Here is a 21,320-nt window from a genome sequence, read left to right on the forward strand (position 1 = left end):
CAAACGATGACTTTAAACTGTTCAGAGAAAGCAATTTGTCGATCACCGTTGCCTGTGTACGCTGTATTGGGGGGGGGGGTCCAATAGATCGACAGATCACTAAAAATCAGTCTAAGTCGTCGTATTTCTAATTTACTGGCAAATATTGATTGTTATGTCGAAAAGACTAACATCTTAATATTTCTTTTTCGTAAGTTACGTTCAAATTCATAGTGAGCTGTCTATCTATTGGAACCTCGTCCCCACCTCGGTGGGGGGGGGGGGGGCTACTACATATTACAATTGATCGGAAAATTCGAAACTGCGAGCACTTACCGCCTTAGATGGCAGCACGCGACGCTTCAAAAGTGACGATTTAATTAGAATATAGTCGGCAGTGCAGGAATTATAATACCAACTTTTAGAGGATTGTGTTCTCTTTTTATATTTTAGTATTGTTATAGGTACATGAATCGATTTATTTCGACTTAACAAGTAAAAATGTTAATTTTGACCAAATGTAAATAATAATGAATAACTTGAAATATATTCATAATCATTTCTTATGTTTTTTCAAATTTTTTTACATTTGTATGAAAGCGACTTTTAAACGAAAAACTGGTTTGTCAAAATGTTATGGACTAATTCTGTTTAATTTTATTCAACTATAATTATATTAATCAAAGAAAACCGTTACGATAAAAAATATACTAGGAAAAAACACCCAATATACAGGAATCTAACTACTAATAACAAAGCCCACCTTTACCATAATAGTTACAGCTGTATGAAGTGTGAATACATGAGAAGTGATGATTGTCGCAAAAATAATAGATACAGTTGAAAAATTTCGTGTATAATATATTGTGTTACCACATCATAAGATAGCAAGAGTTTCGCTTTTCTATACGAACCGCCGTGATGTGAAAAATAAGAAGGCCATTGTTTGAAAGTCCGAACAAAATAACAAAAGTTGATAGTGTCATTTTCATCGAATGTACGTCTATTTTGTGATTCATGATGGTCAGCGTTTGACGTTAAACACCGAATGAGTATATAAACTGTGGAAAAAAATGTCATGCCAACACAGCTGAATGGACATAGTGAAGCATGCTTTGAAAAAAATGTAAGTACATATCTCTTTCACGGGCCACGACCAACAAGCTACATGCCAGCCGCAGAACAACATTGTGAGTAAATGAGTCTTTTTTTAACGCCTCTTAACGCCTCTTAGCGATTTGCATGACGATGTCTCGCATTTTACGCTTTACAATGAATACGCGTCTGTACAGAGTCGGAGAAAAAGTTTGTCTGGACGAACTTTCTCTCTGACAGTATGATAAAATCGCTGCTGAAAAAATAAACATGAGATTCAAGCTTGGAGAGAAATGCGTGAAGGGCGAAAAACATGATGGTTAGTAAGTTTTATCGTAAGAAAGCATTACATTTATTTGCCAAAAAAGGTTCATCGTTTCCTGATAATGGAAATTAACAATTTTTTCAACACCTTTGATTGGTTAGCTGATAACGTGGATGTTTGTTAATCATTTCCTTCTCAACCCCCGTCAAGTTGTCCGCTCTGCGCATTGTCTTACGAGAAAGTTTGCTGCGAGATTCATGAAACAAAACCGAAGTTTTTGGGGAATGCGAACAGGCGGACAGCTTGCTCGAAGTTTACAATAAATGTATAAGTAATAAATGTGCGTGTGTGTCTTCTTTAAATATAATCTCTATATATCTACATATTTATGTGTGTGTGTGTGTGTGTGTGTGTATATATATATATATATATCCTAGGAACGTTCTAACGAACTCTCTCTTTAAGTCGCAACGCGTACAAACACGCGAATGGATTAACGCTATAGGCTTAACTAGGTCTTAGCTAATAAAGTGTCACTTACAACATACATCGAGAGCGACTCGCCTACTCTCGCACGGCTTTTTTTCTGCTATTTAATAAACGCCACAGCTACAGCTACGTTCGTCGTGTTAAAAAATATGACAAAATACTTTCTGACTCTTGAGACCTTGGCTCCTCTCTACGTTCTAACGTCTAAATGAATTTTGTTACACAAGTGTCGTTCGAACAATGGTCGTTATGATTTGCTCGGAAAATCATAGGAAGATTATTGTGCGGCGATTTATTGTTATTTGTTATTTTGTTGCAATTCAACTAGCGATACTGTTATACTCCAAATTGACGTTTGTGACAAGGTTAATCAGAATACTCGTTAAAGGGATGTGAAAGACGGTTTTCATTCAAGCAAAATGACAAAATCTCTTATATAAGCTAAACAAAGCTTACGCATACCGTGAAATTGCGCGATTGACGCTGCTCGTTACAAAGCTTTCACATCCCGTTAAATACAATGACAAATGCAAATGCAGAGATTATGGCGATTGTTATTTTATATTATTATTAATATTAACTCTATAATGACATGTGTAATTTTATAAGAATCAGAAGACAAAGACATAAATCTGGCGAATAAAAAAATAATCTCCACGCGGATATGACATTACTTTTGTCGAAATACAAAGTAAATTTTACAAAAATCAGAAGGTACAGAAGACATCAATTTTATTGATTGATTTATTAAAAAAACCAAAAACAAAGGAAGTCTATTTGCGCACGAGGCTCTCTAGCTAGGAAATGGAATCGAATGCAAGTAATTACCGATACCGAAAGATCCTATCAAAATCAGTCTATTTGGCTTCTAGTTAGTAAATAATAAGTTCTAGATACGCACCAGGTCTTAAACCTAATAGTGTGTGAATTGCACAAGAATGAAATATTGCGCGGGTCTTAAACTAACTCAAAACTAATCTTTAACGCAATGACCAAACGATTGCATATGGCGAACACCATTAATTCCTCCTATCGTCAGAAATCAAGTAGAAGCTTGCTTTTGATTAGATTCCCTAACCAAAGAGCCGTCGCGGTTAATTGTTGTCAGTATCATGTTCTCTTTCTGTCAGCACAATGAATCCTACTAAGGGTGCTCGGGATGCTGTATGACAAGCTGCTGTATCGGTACGGGATTCTCCTGTGGCGATTTGAAACTGGTGTGCCGGCGCAGGAGGTTCCCTATGCCGCGAGCACCCCGCAACGTACCCCCGCCACCGCCGGAGCCCTCGGACGACACGGATCCCGTCCTAGATCAGGGACACCCCGATATTGTTTTCGTATACAGACAACAACAGACGGACAGAGAAGTAGAAGAAGAAAAGGAGAAGAGATAATAATAAATAAATTTAAAAGAATACAGGCGCAAGCGTTATGTCGCAATCACTCACAAACAAATCAAAACAACTATAGCTTCAAGTTCAAGTCAAAATTCCAAAACAGCGTGGCAATGTCTTTCAAAGCTTTACATCTGTGATGATTTCTTACGATTCAGATTGTAAAATGTAATTGTACAATGATATTAACTTTGTTAACGTTATGCACCGCATAATATATGACACTTAGTAATTTTAAAATTAGAAAATTAGTTCAGTGTACAACGACAATGAGTTTTCTATTTACATGTATGTATATGTACAACATTTTCTTATATATTGTACAAATGAAAATAAATCATCACAACTGTACGATTCAAAACAGCTCTTAAAATTAGAAAATCAAAAAACGTTCATTATTTATCATTCCTTAATGGATTAATAATAGCAAATAGCTCAAGAAAATACACATGATACGCATTCACAACACTTGCTTTAAAAAGAAAAAAACGAAACATCGGATACATGCCTTTGAGAAAGAAATAAAGAAGGATGTATTCTTGTGAACTGTTCTTTTAACAAATTTTAATAAATTGGTTGAATAGTGTTCAAAGTATTTAATTACGCCGATAATTATAATTTCAAATAAAAATGTACAGTCATGAAGACTATCAATTTGATGTGATTTAATGATTCTGTGTAATGTGCAAAAATTATGATAAGCTGCATTTGATTACAAACCATAAGCTTGAAGCTGTTTAGAAAAAAATGGTGCTGTACATAATGTGGCATTACAGTGAATATAAAAATTAATTGGGTATAATCGCGATGCTTTCTTAATATCACCTATAAACAAAACTCTACAATGGCAATTGTGCTCTAATGGATCTAGTTGATTAATTATTAGTGATTTCCTCTAATTAAAACAGTCTGTACCTCTCTTCTAATAAAGATAATAAGAAGTTAACCTTATTAGAAAGTACTAAGAATAGAAAAATGTTCAAATAGGCAAGATCAACTTGATTGAACGTAAAAATTAAATAGTTACTTCCGTTAAAAACTGTAAATCATAAGAAAATCTTGACGAGCAAGATAATAAAGAACTATCACCAATAGGTAGGAGAATACTAAAAAGCAGTGGTAAGATAATTGGAAAAAAGTCTACTCACTCTTTAGAATTTGCTTCGAGACTTCGTCGACGCAATTCTTCAATACTGTGGCCAGTCTGTTGTTCCCATCCTGACCTTTCTCCCTCAAATGCACGCCTCTTTTCCTCAAGTTCTTTTGCTTGCTGTTCCAAGGAACGTCGCATTTGTTCGTGCCTTCGTTGAAGCTGCCAGAAATAATATAAATTAGTATTCATTCATTGATTTCTGAATTGGCTTGCACAACCTTTGGAAGCACAGAAATGCATCGACTTACATCTGTTTCCAAATCTTTAAGCTTTTGTCTCTTCTCTCGTACTTTCATTTCAAATACTTGCTCCATTTCGATTTCCATCTTCTTCATTTTATTTTCATGTTCTCTCTTTTCTTCTTCCATTTGTGCCAATGGATTCCTAAGATAGAGAAACACAGGAGTTTTTTGTTCATTATACAGGTTTATAAAATAAAGTGCTAAAGATTGTATACAATGACAAATAGTGATTTGGTATGTCTAAGGGTACCAATGAGTTCTATAAAGCTGTAAAAAATGGTGCAATAACGTAACATAATTTATTGTCTACCTAAAACTAAACTTTGTGTATAATTCAAGTGATTTCTGAAAAAAATAAGCAAAGCTTTTCGGCTTGAAAATGCTTTCGTGCTTTGTAATTATGTATTGATTGCGAAGAAACAGTGTTTCCTCGGTATAAGTAACTTAAGTTGTACTACACTAACTGTCGTGCAAATGCTAACATGTAAGGGGAAACGGATAAAAAATAAAATAAATACATTTCAATTAACAATTTCGTTTAACGTTAATTTTACATGTATTTTATTCGGAGATCCCTACTAGACTACGCATGTTTGATCTAGTACTATTGAATACACACACATATATATATATATATATATATATATATATATATATATATATATATATATATATATATATATATATATATATATATATATATAAAAGACTTGTGCACACAAAACTGTATTACAGGGTTTTAGCCTTAAATAAACTTACCACACCATCATGAAACTGTTCATCACTCCAGGAGGGCACAAACTGACCAACGTGAAATATTCATTAGAATTTAATTAGTTTAATTTTAGCATTTAGCAACATTTCAACATCTAACAGAGAAAACTGATTCTTTGAGAAAAGAAAAGAGCAACTAGAAAGGCTAAATTAGTAGCAAATCTTTTTTTTTCCTTTGATCAGTTTGCATGCACAAGCTTTTCCTCCTGCCTTACTCTTTGTCATGTCGAAAAAAAAAAGATTTCTAAATTAATTAAGACAAGATGATGACCCTATGTATCGAAAAAAAGACAACCCGGCGTCTCACATTAAATACGTAATAAAGATCTTGGTCGTTAATATATACTAATACAAAAACAATAAGCGCATCGATACGAAAGATGTATTGAAATCTGTTTCTCGGAACGATTACAACAAAGTAACAGCTATTTGCTTCTAAATGATGTGCACGAAGATGCAATGTATTGTTTCATTTTTCAATGTGTGAACGGATGATCAGAATTAACTCACTTGTTGGACACCCTCGTGGGTTTTCCATCAACACTGAGGCCTGCCAGGGTACGACATCTGAAGTTCTCGTAGTGAACATTGTTCGTCACATCCTTCAAGTCCTGCAGGTGCGTCCGAATGATCATGTTCCGTAGAGCAATGAAATCGTTATGTTCCAGATTTTCAACTGTAAAACGATAAGTCGTATTAAAACGGGTTGCCATTCAAGTTCAATGATATCTAGATCAGTTTAATGTCATTAACACGATAGCAAGGCAAGATCACGCTATATAAGCAGAGAGGAAATCGAATGCGTGTAATTCGAATCGTGTGATCAGCGGTAATAATATTGAAATACAAACCTTCTACCACTCCCCAAGGATATTTTCTACCCCGTACTTTCTTGCCGTCGTGCTCGATGACTGTATTTGCACCGACAATCGCGAAAGGGACTCTGTCCCTCAGGACTTTGTGCAATTTACTGTCTTCTTCGTCCTCGGCTTCCGGAAACTCGTATATCTTTATTTTGTGCTGAGCTATTTCGTTTAATATCTGAAAATAAAGCGCAAGTGTTACTTCGTCTTACTTAAGAAATGTAATTGTCAAATAAAACGCCGAGGCCGCAGTTACGTCCAAACTTTGCACAACAAATTGTAAATCAGAGTTTTCCCTTGCACAAATTGTATTGCTTCGGTTTAATGTTCCTCAACGTTTCAAAATAAACGCGCCTCTGCCGAGCTATTAATAAACATGCAAACGCCATTCCCAAGCGATACGATAAAAGACAGAGAGCGCGAGAGCGGCCTCGCATTTTTTGCGAGCTCGAAAACTGTGGGAGGATCTCTGCCCCCAAACAGATACTCAAACGCACAGACGTATTACAGAGAGTGGAACTCACTTGTTTCTTAAAATAGGCGCATTCGTCGGGTGTCATGGTGTCGGCTTTAGCAATGACGGGTATGATGTTGACTTTGTCGTGGAGCCGTTGCATGAACTCGACGTCGAGGGGCTTCAACCCGTGGCCCGAGGGCGCGACGAAGTACAGGCAGCAGTGGACTCGGCTGTCCGGTATCTGACGTCTCATCACCCGCGACTCGGCGTTCAGGAACTCCTCGTACTTGTTCTCGATGTACTCGATCACCGGCTGCCAGCTGTAACGGACAGTCGAATTAATTTCTCTGAACCCTCTTCGTTTAGTATACGAGAGCAAAAATTTGACGTAAAATATATCTTCTCCAAGTAGTCGAAGATAACGTTTAATAACTATGAAAACGCTCGAATGCAATGTTCGCGTACACAAAGCTGAAACTTTCGAAGCAAGTTGCCCCGAAACTAAGAAGCTTATACGGAAAAAGAAACCCACAATTAAGAAGCAACTCGTATAATGTAAAGACGGAATGAAAGGATTAATCGCCCTGGCACTATGATAGAGAGCATATATATTCACCAATTGCTATTGTCCACGGCATCGCCGAAGCCAGGCGTGTCGACGATCGTGAGCGTGAGGTTCACCCCGTTCTCCTTGAGCAGAACTTTGCTGGTCTCCACGGCAACGGTTTTCTTCATTCGGAGACTCGGGCCCGGATGCTCCGCGCTGTAGATGTCCGTGAGGAAGAGGGAATTTATCATCGTGGATTTGCCCAGTCCCGACTCGCCTGTGGGATTTCGCAAGTGTCTCGGTTAGTTCTACGCCGACTTTTTTCCTCCTAAATTATATATATGACAACAAAACGCTTTTGTCTCCAAACCAGTTTTCTCTCGTAAACCGCATACGAGTTTAAACATTTAGAAAACTTATTCTCTTGTTATTTATATCGACGGTAAATCATATCCATCTACGGCTATGAAAAAGCAATAACCAGTCCCCTCGGCGCGTTTTCACTCCTCTCAAAGAGCAGCCGCGCGCGGCTATCGGGAAATGCGAAAAATTCCAAAACAATTCAGCCGACGCCGCCGCAAATATTTTCCGATCGCGCCGCAGCGAGAAAAAAAACACGAGCCGTATGCTGTCGTCACCTCATTCATACCGGCGTTGGTATACGTTTATACACTATTTAAGTTCAAGAAGTATCAGAGCATAAATATAACCGACTCGACTTTTCTTTGCCAAGGGTAAATGCTCGAAGGGAAAACTCCCGTCTATCAATAACCCGCACAGGCTTAAGTATGTTACTCGACGAGTCCCTAATACGTCTGCTGTTGTTTTTTGATGGAGCGTCGATGGAAATACGACGACGCACACGACCGTATACTTGTCTAGTCTATGAGAATTTTTTTTATTTACGGTCGGATGAATAGGATTCCGATGAGGCGTTTAAACTTTGTTGACTGGCATCATCGCGGCTTTGTTTTTGTTGGCAATTTCGCGATTGCTCCGAGAGTACACTCTCGGGTCAACGAGCCGTTTGTTATATTTCCGAAGCGTCGCGTGCCATCGGACTGTGCGAATTTTCACAGCCTGTACGTGTACGCAATCGTACAAACAAATCCGATCGCTTCCGCTTCGCTGATCCGCTGCAAAATCACCGATCGAAACAAACGGCGCAGCGCGTAATCCAGTTTTCTTTCGACTCCGCATACGCGTTCGGTGAATCATCGCGAAACGGCCGGCCTCTCCCGCCGACGACGATGACTGTCAAGACACGCACACATGCGCGCGGAATTCACGAAGGACTACAGTCACAACACACGCGCGGAAGAGGGACTGAGAGAGAAAAGAAAGAACGGCTGTGGCGTACGCGATATAGCATATAACTATTCGCATCTGTCGCGCACGTGCCGAGCAGCTGCTGTGTTATATACCTATATATGCGTATACAGTGCCGAATTGCGCGAATGGCTTTTTTTCTCCTCTGCAGGCGCCGCTGTAGGTTTTCTGCCGCGAGTCGATGAACCCGCCGATGTCCGAGTGCGCGTGCACCCGCATGCAGTGGTAGTCGTTTTCGGAGTTGCGTATACTCAATTTATTTTTCGAATGCACGACAGCGGCGGCGGGAAATTTCGGTTTCGCGTCAATCTCGCGTCACCGCGTTGCGCGGGGTATATTCCGAAGCGCTAGATGGATACGAACGTCAGGCTCGTTCGGGGAATAGCAGCCACGTCGGAAAATGGAAAAGGCGGAATTACGGAATGCTATATAATACCCACCGACGACCATGAGCGTGAACTCGAATCCCTTCTTCACGGCCTTCCTGTACACCTGGTTGGGCAGATTCGCGAAGCCGACGTATCCATCGAGTTCCTTGGGCTTAGTCGGGGGAGCGGGTCTGTTGTTGGCCGCCTGGGCCGCGGCGAGCTGAGCCGCCTCCTTGGCGCTCTCGTAGGCCGCCCGGGCCGACTCGCGCTTGTTGCTGTCCAGCTCGGCCGAGTCGCTCTGGCTGAGAGAGGCCGGGAGTCGGGGCTTGGCCGGCGCGGACGGCGGCGCCGAGGTCGGGGCCGAGGAGACGCTGTTGTTCGTCGTCGTCGGCGTCGTCGTCGTCATCGCCGAGTTGTTGTTCACGTTGTTCGCGCTCGGCGGCTGAGGCGGCGGCACCGACGGCACCGTCGGCGGCATTGCTGAAGGCGACGTTATCGAGACGTTCTCACCCTTGAAGAAGAGCTCCCGCTTCGTCTGGATCTGAAAGAAGGTGGTCGGGGTTAGTTTTATTTGACTATGTGTTGTATATATAAGGTAAACATCTCAATTATGAGGTTATAGATTTTTTTAATATAGTAATCTTAAAACCAGTGCACACTTTTTTCGCTCATTATTGATATGTTCGTTTGTATTCAATCATTATTGTACATATATTTGTGTAATTGTCGTAGAAAGGTGTCTATTTCAGCCATTCGCGACCCCGCAGAGTCTACTGACTTGAAAAACCCTCCGAATATAGAGAAGAAGCCGAAAACGAAGCCAAAATAGATGCAAGAGTGCAATCCCAACATTTCGAGCACAAGGCGTACACCTGTTTTCGGGCTCGGTTTTCGAATAACCCGCGCAAAATTACTTAAACACCGTGACACTTTAAAGTGGTTTTCATCTCACAAAAAAAACTCCCTGATGCAATCCGCCATAAAGCACCCTAGGAACAGCTTCCGCAAACGAAAAAATAGAGCTTAGAAAAAAGCTTTCGAATTTTCCCGAATGCATATAGTTATGCAGTAGGCAATCTTGGTAAGAAGCCGCGCGGCTGAGATCGCGTTGCGCCTTTTATCGACGCGCACGCGGTTCCGGTGTAGAGTCGAGGAGGAAGTTCAGCGTCAAAGCCGACGTCCGCTGCTACGCTATTAAAAACGCGGAACAATGTCGAGCCTGCGCCACGATCGCGATAATGACAGCGCAGCCAAGTTTTCTCCGATAAAAGTATTAAAAAAGTCGTGCTTCTACACAGAAGTATAGAAACATCGGTTATATATAGTTCAACACACGTCGCTCGTATGAAGTAATCTATATATACGAACGTTAATCCAATCTCAATATACACTCAACATATAGAACACAACGGATGGCACAGAGGTCGTTTTCGTTGGTTTGCTTTTCTATCGCCAGGGGTATATAGAATCTCGAAATTTCAATCGCATACGCGACAAACCCACCACATCTGACACTGTCCAGTAATCAGGGAGAATATAGCCGCAGTAATAATACCAAGCGTCCACCCGGATTTCCCTCACTGATATGGATATAGTATAGACCACCGCGTAATCGGAGTCCAAGCCTCGCGCAGCTATCCCTCGACGCCTGTGGTCCCATACACGTTATACATATACATACATGCAAAGCAGCAGCGTTTCCAAACCTGCCGAGCGCGAAATTCAAAGAGGACTGGAGGTCAATTTCGTCGCGCGCGATAAGTGAGAACGGCGCAGCAGCTGGAAAGTGAATTTTCCTTAACTTCGTTCTCCCGGGGTAACTCGCTTACGGCGACGACGAAGCGAGAGGAGATATAAATTGCCGGGGATTGGGCAAGAATAGCCCTGCCCTGCAATTACGGCCTATTTTTCGACGCGACGAACTTGTTGCGAAGCGCGCGCGCGTGTGGTCGGGTTTTAATTGAAAGCGAAAATGTATTGAAGTCGGCGAAGGCTCAACGGATATGTTTTCTATTCATCAGTCGCTGAAAGCGGAATTTTCGTGTTATTAATCCAAATCCACGCAGCGCCGAGAGGTAGTGATGCTCGATATCAGGTTTAATATCGATATTGTATATCGATAATAATCAATATCTAAAATATCGATACATATAGTATATTGCATAAATAAGTATTGATATTATAAATATCGATATAAATATCGTAAAAAATTTTTAAAATATGGTAAATTTTCATTTTTCTTCCTAAAAATAAGTATTATAATAATTTTCATCAATTTCTTTATTATTTATAAATATTTTACATATGCAGTTACAAGTTTTATTCATTGTAATGACTGTCAAGTAATTGATTGCTAGTTTTGATAATTCGGAATCTGGACATCAGCCTCCGCGGGCTGCGGCTTCGCAGTCTTCGCGTTTGCAGTTCGCACTCTCACTATACTTACTTCACAGTTCACTCACGACCGTTACGACGCGAGTCAAGAGACGCTAAATATTTGCGTGAAATATATCGATACGTTCAATAATCGGTTAGTTAAGATATCGATACAAAATTTCGATATATCGAATCAAAAATATCGATAATTATCGAACATCACTACCGAGAGGAATCCATCAATGGCGTTGAGAATTTTTCAAAAACTCGTTTGCACATAACACGCGTATCAAAGGAATGAATTTCAGAATTCTTTTTCAAATATTCATCTCTTCTATATGGCAAAGTATGAAATTCAAAACGAAGCCCCGTCGTTCGACACCAAAACGCCGCAGCGGCAAATCTCGACGCTCGTCAAGCTTCCGCGAATCGCTGCGTATAGAGCCGATCAATGGCCCTCGAACGCGAATATCCGGTGTGCGCGCGACGCTCATGGTTAGAGGGCTTCTAGGGATGAAAATTTCACGTCGCGGCGATCGACCCCCGGGAATTGATTGTTATTTCGCGCTGCGTTTTACGAGACGGCCTGTTCCTAAAAGCAACTTTTTACGGCTGTGCTTTTTACGGGAAACGCATTACGCGAGTTTTCAGCGAAGGCCAATTCGTTACAGGAATCTCGAGCTTTCGAGAGAGAGAGAGAGAGAGAGAGAGAGAGAGAGAGAGAGAGGAGAGAGAGAGAGAGAGAGAGAGAGAGAGAGAGAGAGCGAAACGTTCAGTTTCCTCGCTGATGCGCGCGAATTATACCAAACTTTAGGGTCCATCAACTCGCTCTCAGCCTTGCGCAGCCTTTGAACTTTGAAAGCGTCGTTATGGCTTTATAGGCAGCTTTGTAATTACGACAACGCGCCAAGTACTACGTTGCATGAACACTGGCGAGCTGTTGAACGAGACTCAACAACCATTATACAAGAGAGACAATAGAGTCGGAAACAAAAAGTCAAACCTTATCGATATAGTTACGTATTCAAAAAGTCGCTTTATCAGTCTCCCACAATCGCCTGCACATACATATAGGTATAGCATCAGACAAAAGGGTCGCGGGCGCAAGCGGAAGAAAAAAGAGAGGAAGCCGTGACATTCCAAGAAGCCGGGTCTACGCCTCGTGCCGTTATAGCACACGTAGACGCATGTATCCATTACGGAATACAAATTGAATAAGTAGCTTCCGCCATAAAGAGCTATCTCTCTCTCTCCCTCTCTCTCCCTCTCTCTCTCTCTCTCTCTCTCTCTCTCTCTCTCGTAAGGAAGAGCAGTAGACATTCAATCTCGGGGGCACAAACAACCGCTGTCTACGCTTCATAAATACGTGCGCGAGAAAGGGAGTGCGCGGTATATATACGCGCTAAGGATACAGAGACAATGGACGAAGGCAAAGTTGGCGCCTATATTCTCTATGTGCTCGATCGACTGTACGGCCAAGTTTCGAGCCGTATAATGTAGACGCGCCAACGTCCCCGGCGAACGTATGCGGGAAAACTTGGCATGTTTACTTCGAGAAATTCTAAAGCTCGAGGATGCCGCCGGGCTGAAATTGACCGGCTTAAAGCGTCATCGCGAGCTGAGAATTAATTTTGAGTTTGCGCTGGGAACATTTTTCGGGGTGCAATTAACATCGTCGCGTGTGAGGTTCCTAGAACTTTCCTACGCCGCGTGTGCGATATTGAAATTCCCGAGATGCCGGAAAATTCTCTTGGAAAAAAGTACGTCGGAGAAGCAGCCGCTGTAATGAAAATTTCACGTGTAATTTCTTGGAGCCGAGGGAGTAGGTCATCTGGGAAAGAGTATAATAATGTAAGAGAAATCCGTGTATTAAGGATCAATCAGAGAATAAGCGGCTCGTAAAAGTCGAGGAGAAAGGATTTAAGCGCGGGATTGATGGCCATAAAGTCGCGAGAGTGTGAAGAGACGTGGATAGGGAAATGTGGAGAGCGAGAGAGAGAGAGAGAGAGAGAGAGTAAGCAATTGAGCTTGATATACTGAACCGACGACTAGTGTTTCATGCGAGTACGCATATAGGGTGCGGAGGGAACGTTGACAGAGAGGGATTATACATCGCGATTCAGCTGCATTCAGGCGCTCGGTCGCGAACAAACGTTCTATTTCGTGGATATAATTTGTTAACCGACAAACACACACTTACGGGCTATTAATAATTCCAGTTTATATTTGCAGAATCCAAATATACTCGCGTGCCTTCACCAGCGGCGCTGTTTGCGCGAGTAATATACTGCCAGGGAGGCTTTTCACTTCATATCTCACGATATTACCGAATAATGGAATCAATGATGCACACGATTCAGCTCGATCTATTTGCTCACCGCGGCGCTCTCGCCGATTTAATCAAGCGACCCATTAACTCGACTTCTATGTTTATGCTCTCGTTCGTTAAATAGTCGACCCTTCATCGCGAAAAACTCGTCCTCCGCGAATAGGATCGAATGTATACTAATCTTGTTTGCGCGAAATTCAATTTTTATTCCAAATGAAATTAGTATGGATAGTCATTATATATAAACTTGTTTAATTTAATCGTGATCGATCTCGCTGTTCGCGCACAGCTTCAGTAATTAATGAATAACGATTACTTTTTCATTGTCCACTCAAATCTATGAGTGACATGATATTTCTAATAATACTACAAAACTAACCTAAAAATAATTAAAAGTGTATGTTTATCATCACGCTGCGAGTAACTTTTAGAAAAGATAAATTTTCAAAAATTTAATTTTTTTTTTAATTAATATATTTAAACTCATTATTTAATTTATTGTTCGTATTATTATTAATTTATTATTCATGTATTTATATATTACTACCTAATGCATGAATTAGTAAGTATAGAGAATTAAGGAAATTAAAATTGTTTGACGGCGACGGGATTTGTTGAACCTGGACCTCCAGCATGACAGTCGAGTACACTAACCACTCAACCAAACAGGACTCATGTGTACTCAGTATTTCGGATCGAATATATCAACTACTTTACATATTAACTACAGTTAATAATATATGAACAATAATTAATAAATAAAATCAGCAATACTTGCATAATGTAACTAAACATCTGATTATTAGATAAGTCAATTTATACTTTCTAAATTTGCATTATTCTCCGTGCGACATCACTCCAACATCGAGTGATTCAGAGCAGGAAAATGTTATCACTCGATTACTTTGAGTCATTTTTATGACTCTATAGCTAGAGTAATAGAAAATCACTCTATAAGAGTGATTCGGATCATGTTATGACTCAAACTTGAGTGATCTTACTGATGATCACTTCTTTTTAGAGTGAAAAAATCACTCTTGGAAATTTAGAGAGCAATTGCAAGCTCGATAATAGAGAAAGCGCAACGAGCTTCTCTTAATTACTCTCTGAAACTTCCGAGCGAGAGGAATAAATGAGAAACGTACACCCTTTTTCCAACTTCTTTATCTTTCGATTCTCCGAGAGTTAACATTCAATTCGAAGCATCCTCTTATTCACGCCCTGACGTGCTTATTTACCCTCTCGCGTCCATTCATTATTCAAAACAGCTCCGCAACATAAACGGATCGTCGCATTTTTTTAACAACAAGAAAAATATGAATCCGAACAATGCGGCATACCAAAACAATGGCAGTCGCAATATGGGTCACGCAGAATGAACCATCCGCCCCTATTCACTCGCGGGCACCTATCTGGCCTCGTCACCTTTTCAGCCCCTCTCGACGAAAAAGCTCTCGAGCGCGCGAAGGAATTAACTCAAATCTCCATCGTGCAGCAGCGGATAATCACGAGCGAAAATTCATCCAGGCCGAGAAGGGAATCGATGTATAGCACGTGCGCGCCGATAGCATCAGTCCCGAAAACGCTGACGAAGCGTTACTCGGAGAATATACGAGAGAGAGAGAGAGAGAGAGAGAGAGAGAGAGAGAGAGAGATCCTGATCGATCGTTAATTAAGCGTTCATTAATTATCGGCGAGTCGGTTGTTTGTGAATCATGTCACGAAAGTTGCGGAGACTAGTTTCTGCTATACTGTGATGGATAAAGAGGTGTGTGAGCGCGTGTGAGTGACGTTCACTTTGGATCTTGCTCATTTCCATTCTCGGCGTGGGCGCTTTCGATTAATTACGCTGAATTAGCATTTCGTTCGTTAGTGTGTCGGGTCGTGATTACGCGCGATTTAGCTGATGGGAATTATTTCAATTTTCATCCCCTAGCGAGCTGATTTTCGATTTTGCGTGCTTGTAGGTAACGTAGTCCACACACACACACACACACACACACACACACACACACACACACATATATATATATATATATATATATATATATATATATATATATATATATATATATATATATATATATATATATATATATATATATATATATATATATATATATATATATATATAGAGAGAGAGAGAGAGAGAGAGAGAGAGAGAGAGAGAGAGAGAAGCAATATTGTCGAAAGTTGTGCGCGTGTCCCATTAAAACTTTTGTCGGTTCGTTTAGCTGTCATCGCAACGCGCTGTTTTTGAATGAAAGCTCTTAAAAGCTCTGCGCTGCAGCAACAGCTTCGTCACAGTGCATTTGTTTGGGCGGCAATCAAACAAAATAAACGTCGAACGAATCGCGCACAGGTAAAATTTGAATAGAAAAATCACTAAAGATTCAACGAGAATCAGTCCGCAAATGAACAGCCATAAAAAGTCGAACTCGCCACGCATATTTACAATCGTATATACCCTTTCAGTTTTTCTCTCTCTCTCTCTCTCTCTCTCTCTCTCTCTCTCTCTCTCTCTCTCTCTCTCTCTCTCTCCCTTCGCACCTTTTTTGCTCCGATTCTTCCTCCTTCGCTGCAACCTTTCACTTTTAAACTCTTATTTTCGCGAGAGCGCTCTTGCTCGAACGAGAGGGGCAAAAGAACTTATGACTCTCTCGATTTCTTTCTTCTCGCGGCGGTGCGCGGGGGCAGTGCTTTTTCTGCGAAATCGATTTAATCGACTCTCGAGAATTGCGCGGCAGAGGCGGCGGCGGCGACCGTCCCCGGGGTCGTTGCCCCGTGCGCGGAGATGAAATCTTAATGTGACACGAAAAACGCCTCGAGCGCGATATGTAGAGCGTGAGTTTTATGCATGTATACGAGTGATATAGGATAGCGCTGGCGAGAGATATAGATCGATCGAGTCTTACACGCGAGATGTTGGAAGAGACGCGCGGGTCAGGCATAGCGGTGTGCCTAGGCTAAAGTGGCCTTTTAAAGGAAGTCGATAGCTCTCGCTCTATCTCTTTCCTTGGCTATACGTGTACGAGAGAAACCGAGTTATAGAAGGGTGAAGATTAAAACGACGTATACCTATGTATAGAGTGTCGCAAATTTAAATAATAAATAATAATTTATCGATCGAGGCTACTGCATTTTACCTATACTTTTATAGCAGCGAGAAATTTTCATGCAAATCGAATTCGTTGAAATTCGATGAGCGCCGATGCATAGACGGAAATATACACGATCGAGTAGTGTGAGCAAAACAAATTTTCTCGAAACACGACGCTCCATCTCCTGCTGGGCGAATCGACGGAAGCATCAGCTTCCCCTTTCGCGCGAAATAAAATCCGGGGCAAAAGGCCAACATGCAAAGAGAGAACCTGTCCCGTCGAAAAAAAACAACGCGTCGGAGACTCTTCCTCGGCGGCGCCAATCAAGCATGGAAAATTGAAAATTTCGCATCGGCGATTCGATTCCTCCGGCGACGAGGGACGGCGTTATCGCGGAACATTTTTCCGCGAGGATGCAAACGCGATCGAGCTCGACGCGAGCGAAAGGGCGTGAATATTCGCGCGAGAGAGAGAGAGAGAGAGAGAGAGAGAGAGAGAGAGAGGAAGAAGAAGCCACAGAGAGCGTATAGGTGCGGAGAGAGATCTCGAGTGACGCGCGATGACTCAAATTTCTTCTAGCCGCCGGGCGGCTTCATAAATATGCCGCCAGGATTCCCACGGTTCTTGCACTCGCTTCTCCGTCTCTAGACCCGGCATCGAGCCAACAACTCCTCTCTCCGTACCTATGTGTGCGCCGATCGAACTTGTGTGTACACATCACGGAGGATCGTGTCGTAGAAAGAAGGAGTCTTTATCCTCGACGACTGAATTTAGTGCGATTCTTCGCGGATACAAGTACACGAAAGCTCTTTCACACGTGATCATCGTCGGCAGCGACGCCTCGCGAATCGAATAATATCTCTCCGCGTCTTATTGTCAGGCTATCGTTTTTTTTTTCGATTCCAAAGACGCGCTGCATCGGATTCTGTAGCCGTAATCACCCCGCCTGGTAATCCGTTTTATTTTCCTTTCCTTCGCGCGAGCGGCCGATAAAGCGCGAGAAAAACGGCCAGCCCTTGATTTCCCGCAGGTAAAAGAGGTAAAAGAGAGGTCTCGGCGCGTAAATGTGCAAGGAGAAACTCGCTCTCCGCGATTGCATTTTCTACTCCTTCTCTCTCCGGAGTCTTCCTCCTTCTCGGCCTTTTCTCGAGCAGCTGCTGCTGCAGCTTTTAGTTTTGTATAAGGACGGCGAGCCTTTATTTCGTCAAACTTGCGCGCAGACTTTGCCTCGCTAGTATTACGAACGGATGGGGTTTTTATTTTTCACTTCCATACAGCAGAGTGTTTTGCCAACGACGCAAGTATATAAAACTCGCTCGGATAAGAAAATAAAAACAATAACGATCCTCATCCATTCAATCCTCGAACCGACGTCAGAGCGACAGCCCTCTATTGTACAAGTCGTCAGCACATTTCGTAACAAACGAATAATTAACAATGCCTGGTCGCAACCTGTCCCCGACGGATTTCGAGGAGTTGCGCAACGCGCTCGCTTGCGTTGGCATACGCGACGTTTAATACAAAAGCGAGAAAAACGAGGGGAGGGGCGAGGATTAATTAATACGGGATCATCCGGACGGGAAGCCTGCGCTCAACGAGGCTCATTGCGCACGGGATAATGAAACTAATTAAGCTCGGAATATGTGTGTCAGTGATGCATAACCGTGCACGAGTCATCGCGCCTCCTCCTCTGATGCGCCTTGGGTGTGCCCTTTTCGAAATCCGAAAAGACACGCGAATATGAAAGAAAAAACTGCGGAGGAATATAAGAGCGTGTGTAGAGTCAAGGTTGGGTCTCATGGGTTGTGCGAGTATAGAGCAAGAGCTTTTTCCACGTATCTCATCTCAGCAATAACGTTTCGGTCATACTCGGAACTTTTAAAACCGAGACACGGCAAAAACATTTCCATACTTTCCGAGTAAAAAGTTCCTGCAATCCTTTCGGCTCGCTCTCCAAACGGAATTTAAGAGAGCAGGGAAAAAACTTTCCTCCGGCGAGAGCAGCGTTTTTCTTGAAAAATTCAAGCCGGCCCTGCGGTGACCTTCTCGTTGCTTTTCAATATTTTGCTCTAGGCTCTAAAAAGTTCATCCGAGGAAGTGCGCCAGGCAATCAGCACGAGAGCGAGACGCGTGTTATAGTATGCAAAAACGATAAAAAAAGTACACGTCTCTCGTATACCATAATACGTGTGCCCTACGTAGTAGTTGGATGCAGGCGTCGTCCGAGAGGGAAATTTCTTTAAAATGCTATAAGGCCAAAGTAGCATTCGATCGATAGCCCGCATAGCGCCACTTTTACGATAATACATCTCTCGCTCGCTCACTCTCTCTCTCTCTCTGCTCTACGTGCCTTACATGTATTCATGAGAGAGTGTGCGCGCGCGCGCGTGTGTGTGTTTGTGTTGCATTTCGTTGCCCGCATTACTGGGCCGAGAGATGCGATAACTCGCGCGCTGACCGATCCTTTGCCGAGCGCGCGCAGTTTAAATTTTTATTTTACGCCGTTTTTCAATTAAAATGCATTGATGCACGGCGGTGAAAATGGAAAATGTATTCCCCCGAGGGGATATATTTATGGTGCGCATCGATCCGCTTGATAGACCATGTGTGTGTGTGTGCGTGTGTGTGTGTGTTCTATAATAAGATGCTTTCAATTGATGCAGTTCACGCTATCGGTTTAACCCGTAGAGGCGCTCGAATTGAATTATAACGGTTACTTACGTCTACAGTGTGCATTGTTCGTTAGCCGGATTTCCTTACGACCAAATCCTCGGAAATCATTAACGTCCATCCAAACGCGCTTAAATGCCCAATTAAAAGTAAATATAATTCTCCGCTCAGTGTGTTGTGTACTATATTCCTTGGAGAAAATCTCGCTGCACGTTTGTGCATCTAGGTCACGACGGAAAAATACAAAGTTCTGCGGAACGACGACACCTCTCTCCTGCATATAACCAATCAAAATGGAATCAGCGTCTCGTATACCCGCACTAAACGTCGCATCCGTCTGTAGAGACACTCGTCAACTCGATTGCATAATAATGGCCCGTAAAAAGCGCGCACATACGATTCCCTGCAGAGCTTTCGCGTAGTTGACGGAAAAGCTCAGGGACCCTATAACCCAGTTCGCGTCTGTCCAACTCCTCTAATTGTTCCGCTGCTGCTCCAGAGCGAGAGAAGAAGGGGTACGGGGGGGGGGGGGGATATCAAACCGTGGATGCAGTTATATCAGCGGAAACTCTTGCGGCTAGGCGACGCACCAGTGGATCGATCGAACGTGCATGTAGGTATACTCGACGACGAAGAGAGAATCTATGGCTGATGTCGCGCGCGAGCGGCTCAATTTGTAAGCGTCAAGTTTTAATGGCTCGAGTTGGAGCTTGCGAATGAATGAAAAAATTCAAGCAGAGCTTTTTCCCTCTCTTTCTCGTATACGTGGCCGGGCGTTAAGTGCAGCGTTAATCCCGGCTGTTTGTTTCTCGCGCGGCCTTTTTTCATTATGTCTGCGCAGTGTTTTTACAGAGGCGAAAATTCGAATAAACTCCGCGCGGTGAGACGAGTGCAGCTTTTATTTTGTTTTTTTTTTACGGCTTAGCGCATTCCCTCAAGTGGAAATGCCAATATCGAGCCTCGGAATATTAAAAAAGTTACTCTCGCGGCGGTATAAATTTTCGAGAGTACACTGTTCCCTTGATTCCTCTGCTTAATATACTCTAGAGTATTTATTTATGAGCTCCGCGGACGATCGTCGGCAAGGGAAACAAAGATAAATACGCCTATTATATTCTAATTACGCGCAACGTCATCCCGGAACAGAACCGCCTCGTAAACAAGCGCAATGAACATAAATCCTTCGCGCCTACCGCTTCTCTTTGCCAACTACACCACCCTGCGAACGCGAATCAATTTTGATCCCACTCAGCACGCAAAAAAAAGAAATTCTCGGGAACTGCGCGGAGAGAAAAAAATGTAGTCGGAAAAAAGCCGCGAGTGCAATTTGCGCACGGGCCCGCGGCTTTTAGGCTCGGCAGCGCGAAAAGGCGAGACGCCAGGGAAAAGGGTTATATACATGTATACAGAGAGTCGAGCATCTCTCTCTGTTGGTGAAAAGCGACTTTGTCGGGGGGAAGCCGAGAGCGCGTATAGCAGAGGCGACGCGAGTTATACCACGTGTCGCCGGATGACGCCCTGATATTTTCACGAGCGAAACTAGATCCTCGGCAGATATTTTCGCGGAAGCGAGCGGCTGAGAGTAGTGCGCTTCTTGAGCGAAGCGCTGCTGCTTTTTCCCCTGACTCGTCGCGGCTTGAGAGCTGGATGGACTTGTTCTCTATTTCTCTCTCTCTCTCTCTCTCTCTCGAAAGAGAGCGTTTTGATATTTTAACGACAGGCAGACGTTTTCTTAACGAGTTGATGGCTCTGCTTTTACGGTAAATATTATACGAGAGCTTTAAAGCTGATTATTATTATTAAACTTTTTCTTTGTTCCGTCGACCGAATGTTCAATTAATAAACGTGATTCTATATCGAGAATACCCTGGAGTCGACGGCAGAGAAGA

The 21,320-nt window shown here is 42.4% G+C and overlaps 1 protein-coding gene across 17 annotated transcripts in view; it reads right to left on the bottom strand.

Annotated features, from left to right (window-relative positions):
* LOC100116362 (septin-7) overlaps positions 1–21,320 on the bottom strand; it is a 47,990-nt gene that overhangs the window by 3,735 nt on the left and 22,935 nt on the right. For 8 of the 17 annotated variants that reach the window (XM_031929863.2, XM_031929857.2, XM_032599940.1 and 5 more), the window contains 9 exons: positions 9,028–9,496; positions 7,328–7,535; positions 6,779–7,031; positions 6,243–6,432; positions 5,902–6,067; positions 5,377–5,418; positions 4,624–4,759; positions 4,371–4,534; positions 2,468–3,135 (listed from right to left, as the gene is read on the bottom strand). In XM_031929863.2, coding sequence (XP_031785723.1) covers positions 2,973–3,135; positions 4,371–4,534; positions 4,624–4,759; positions 5,377–5,418; positions 5,902–6,067; positions 6,243–6,432; positions 6,779–7,031; positions 7,328–7,535; positions 9,028–9,496 — 1,791 coding nt within the window. In that variant the 3' untranslated portion in view covers positions 2,468–2,972. Of the gene's footprint in view, positions 1–1,398; positions 3,136–4,370; positions 4,535–4,623; positions 4,760–5,376; positions 5,419–5,901; positions 6,068–6,242; positions 6,433–6,778; positions 7,032–7,327; positions 7,536–9,027; positions 9,497–21,320 lie in introns of those variants that run through there. The other 9 variants (XM_032599942.1, XM_032599941.1, XM_032599938.1 and 6 more) reach the window with 4 other exon arrangements.

The sequence above is a fragment of the Nasonia vitripennis genome, chromosome 4 (assembly GCF_009193385.2).
Source record: "Nasonia vitripennis strain AsymCx chromosome 4, Nvit_psr_1.1, whole genome shotgun sequence".
NCBI classification, from domain to species: Eukaryota; Metazoa; Arthropoda; class Insecta; order Hymenoptera; family Pteromalidae; genus Nasonia; species Nasonia vitripennis.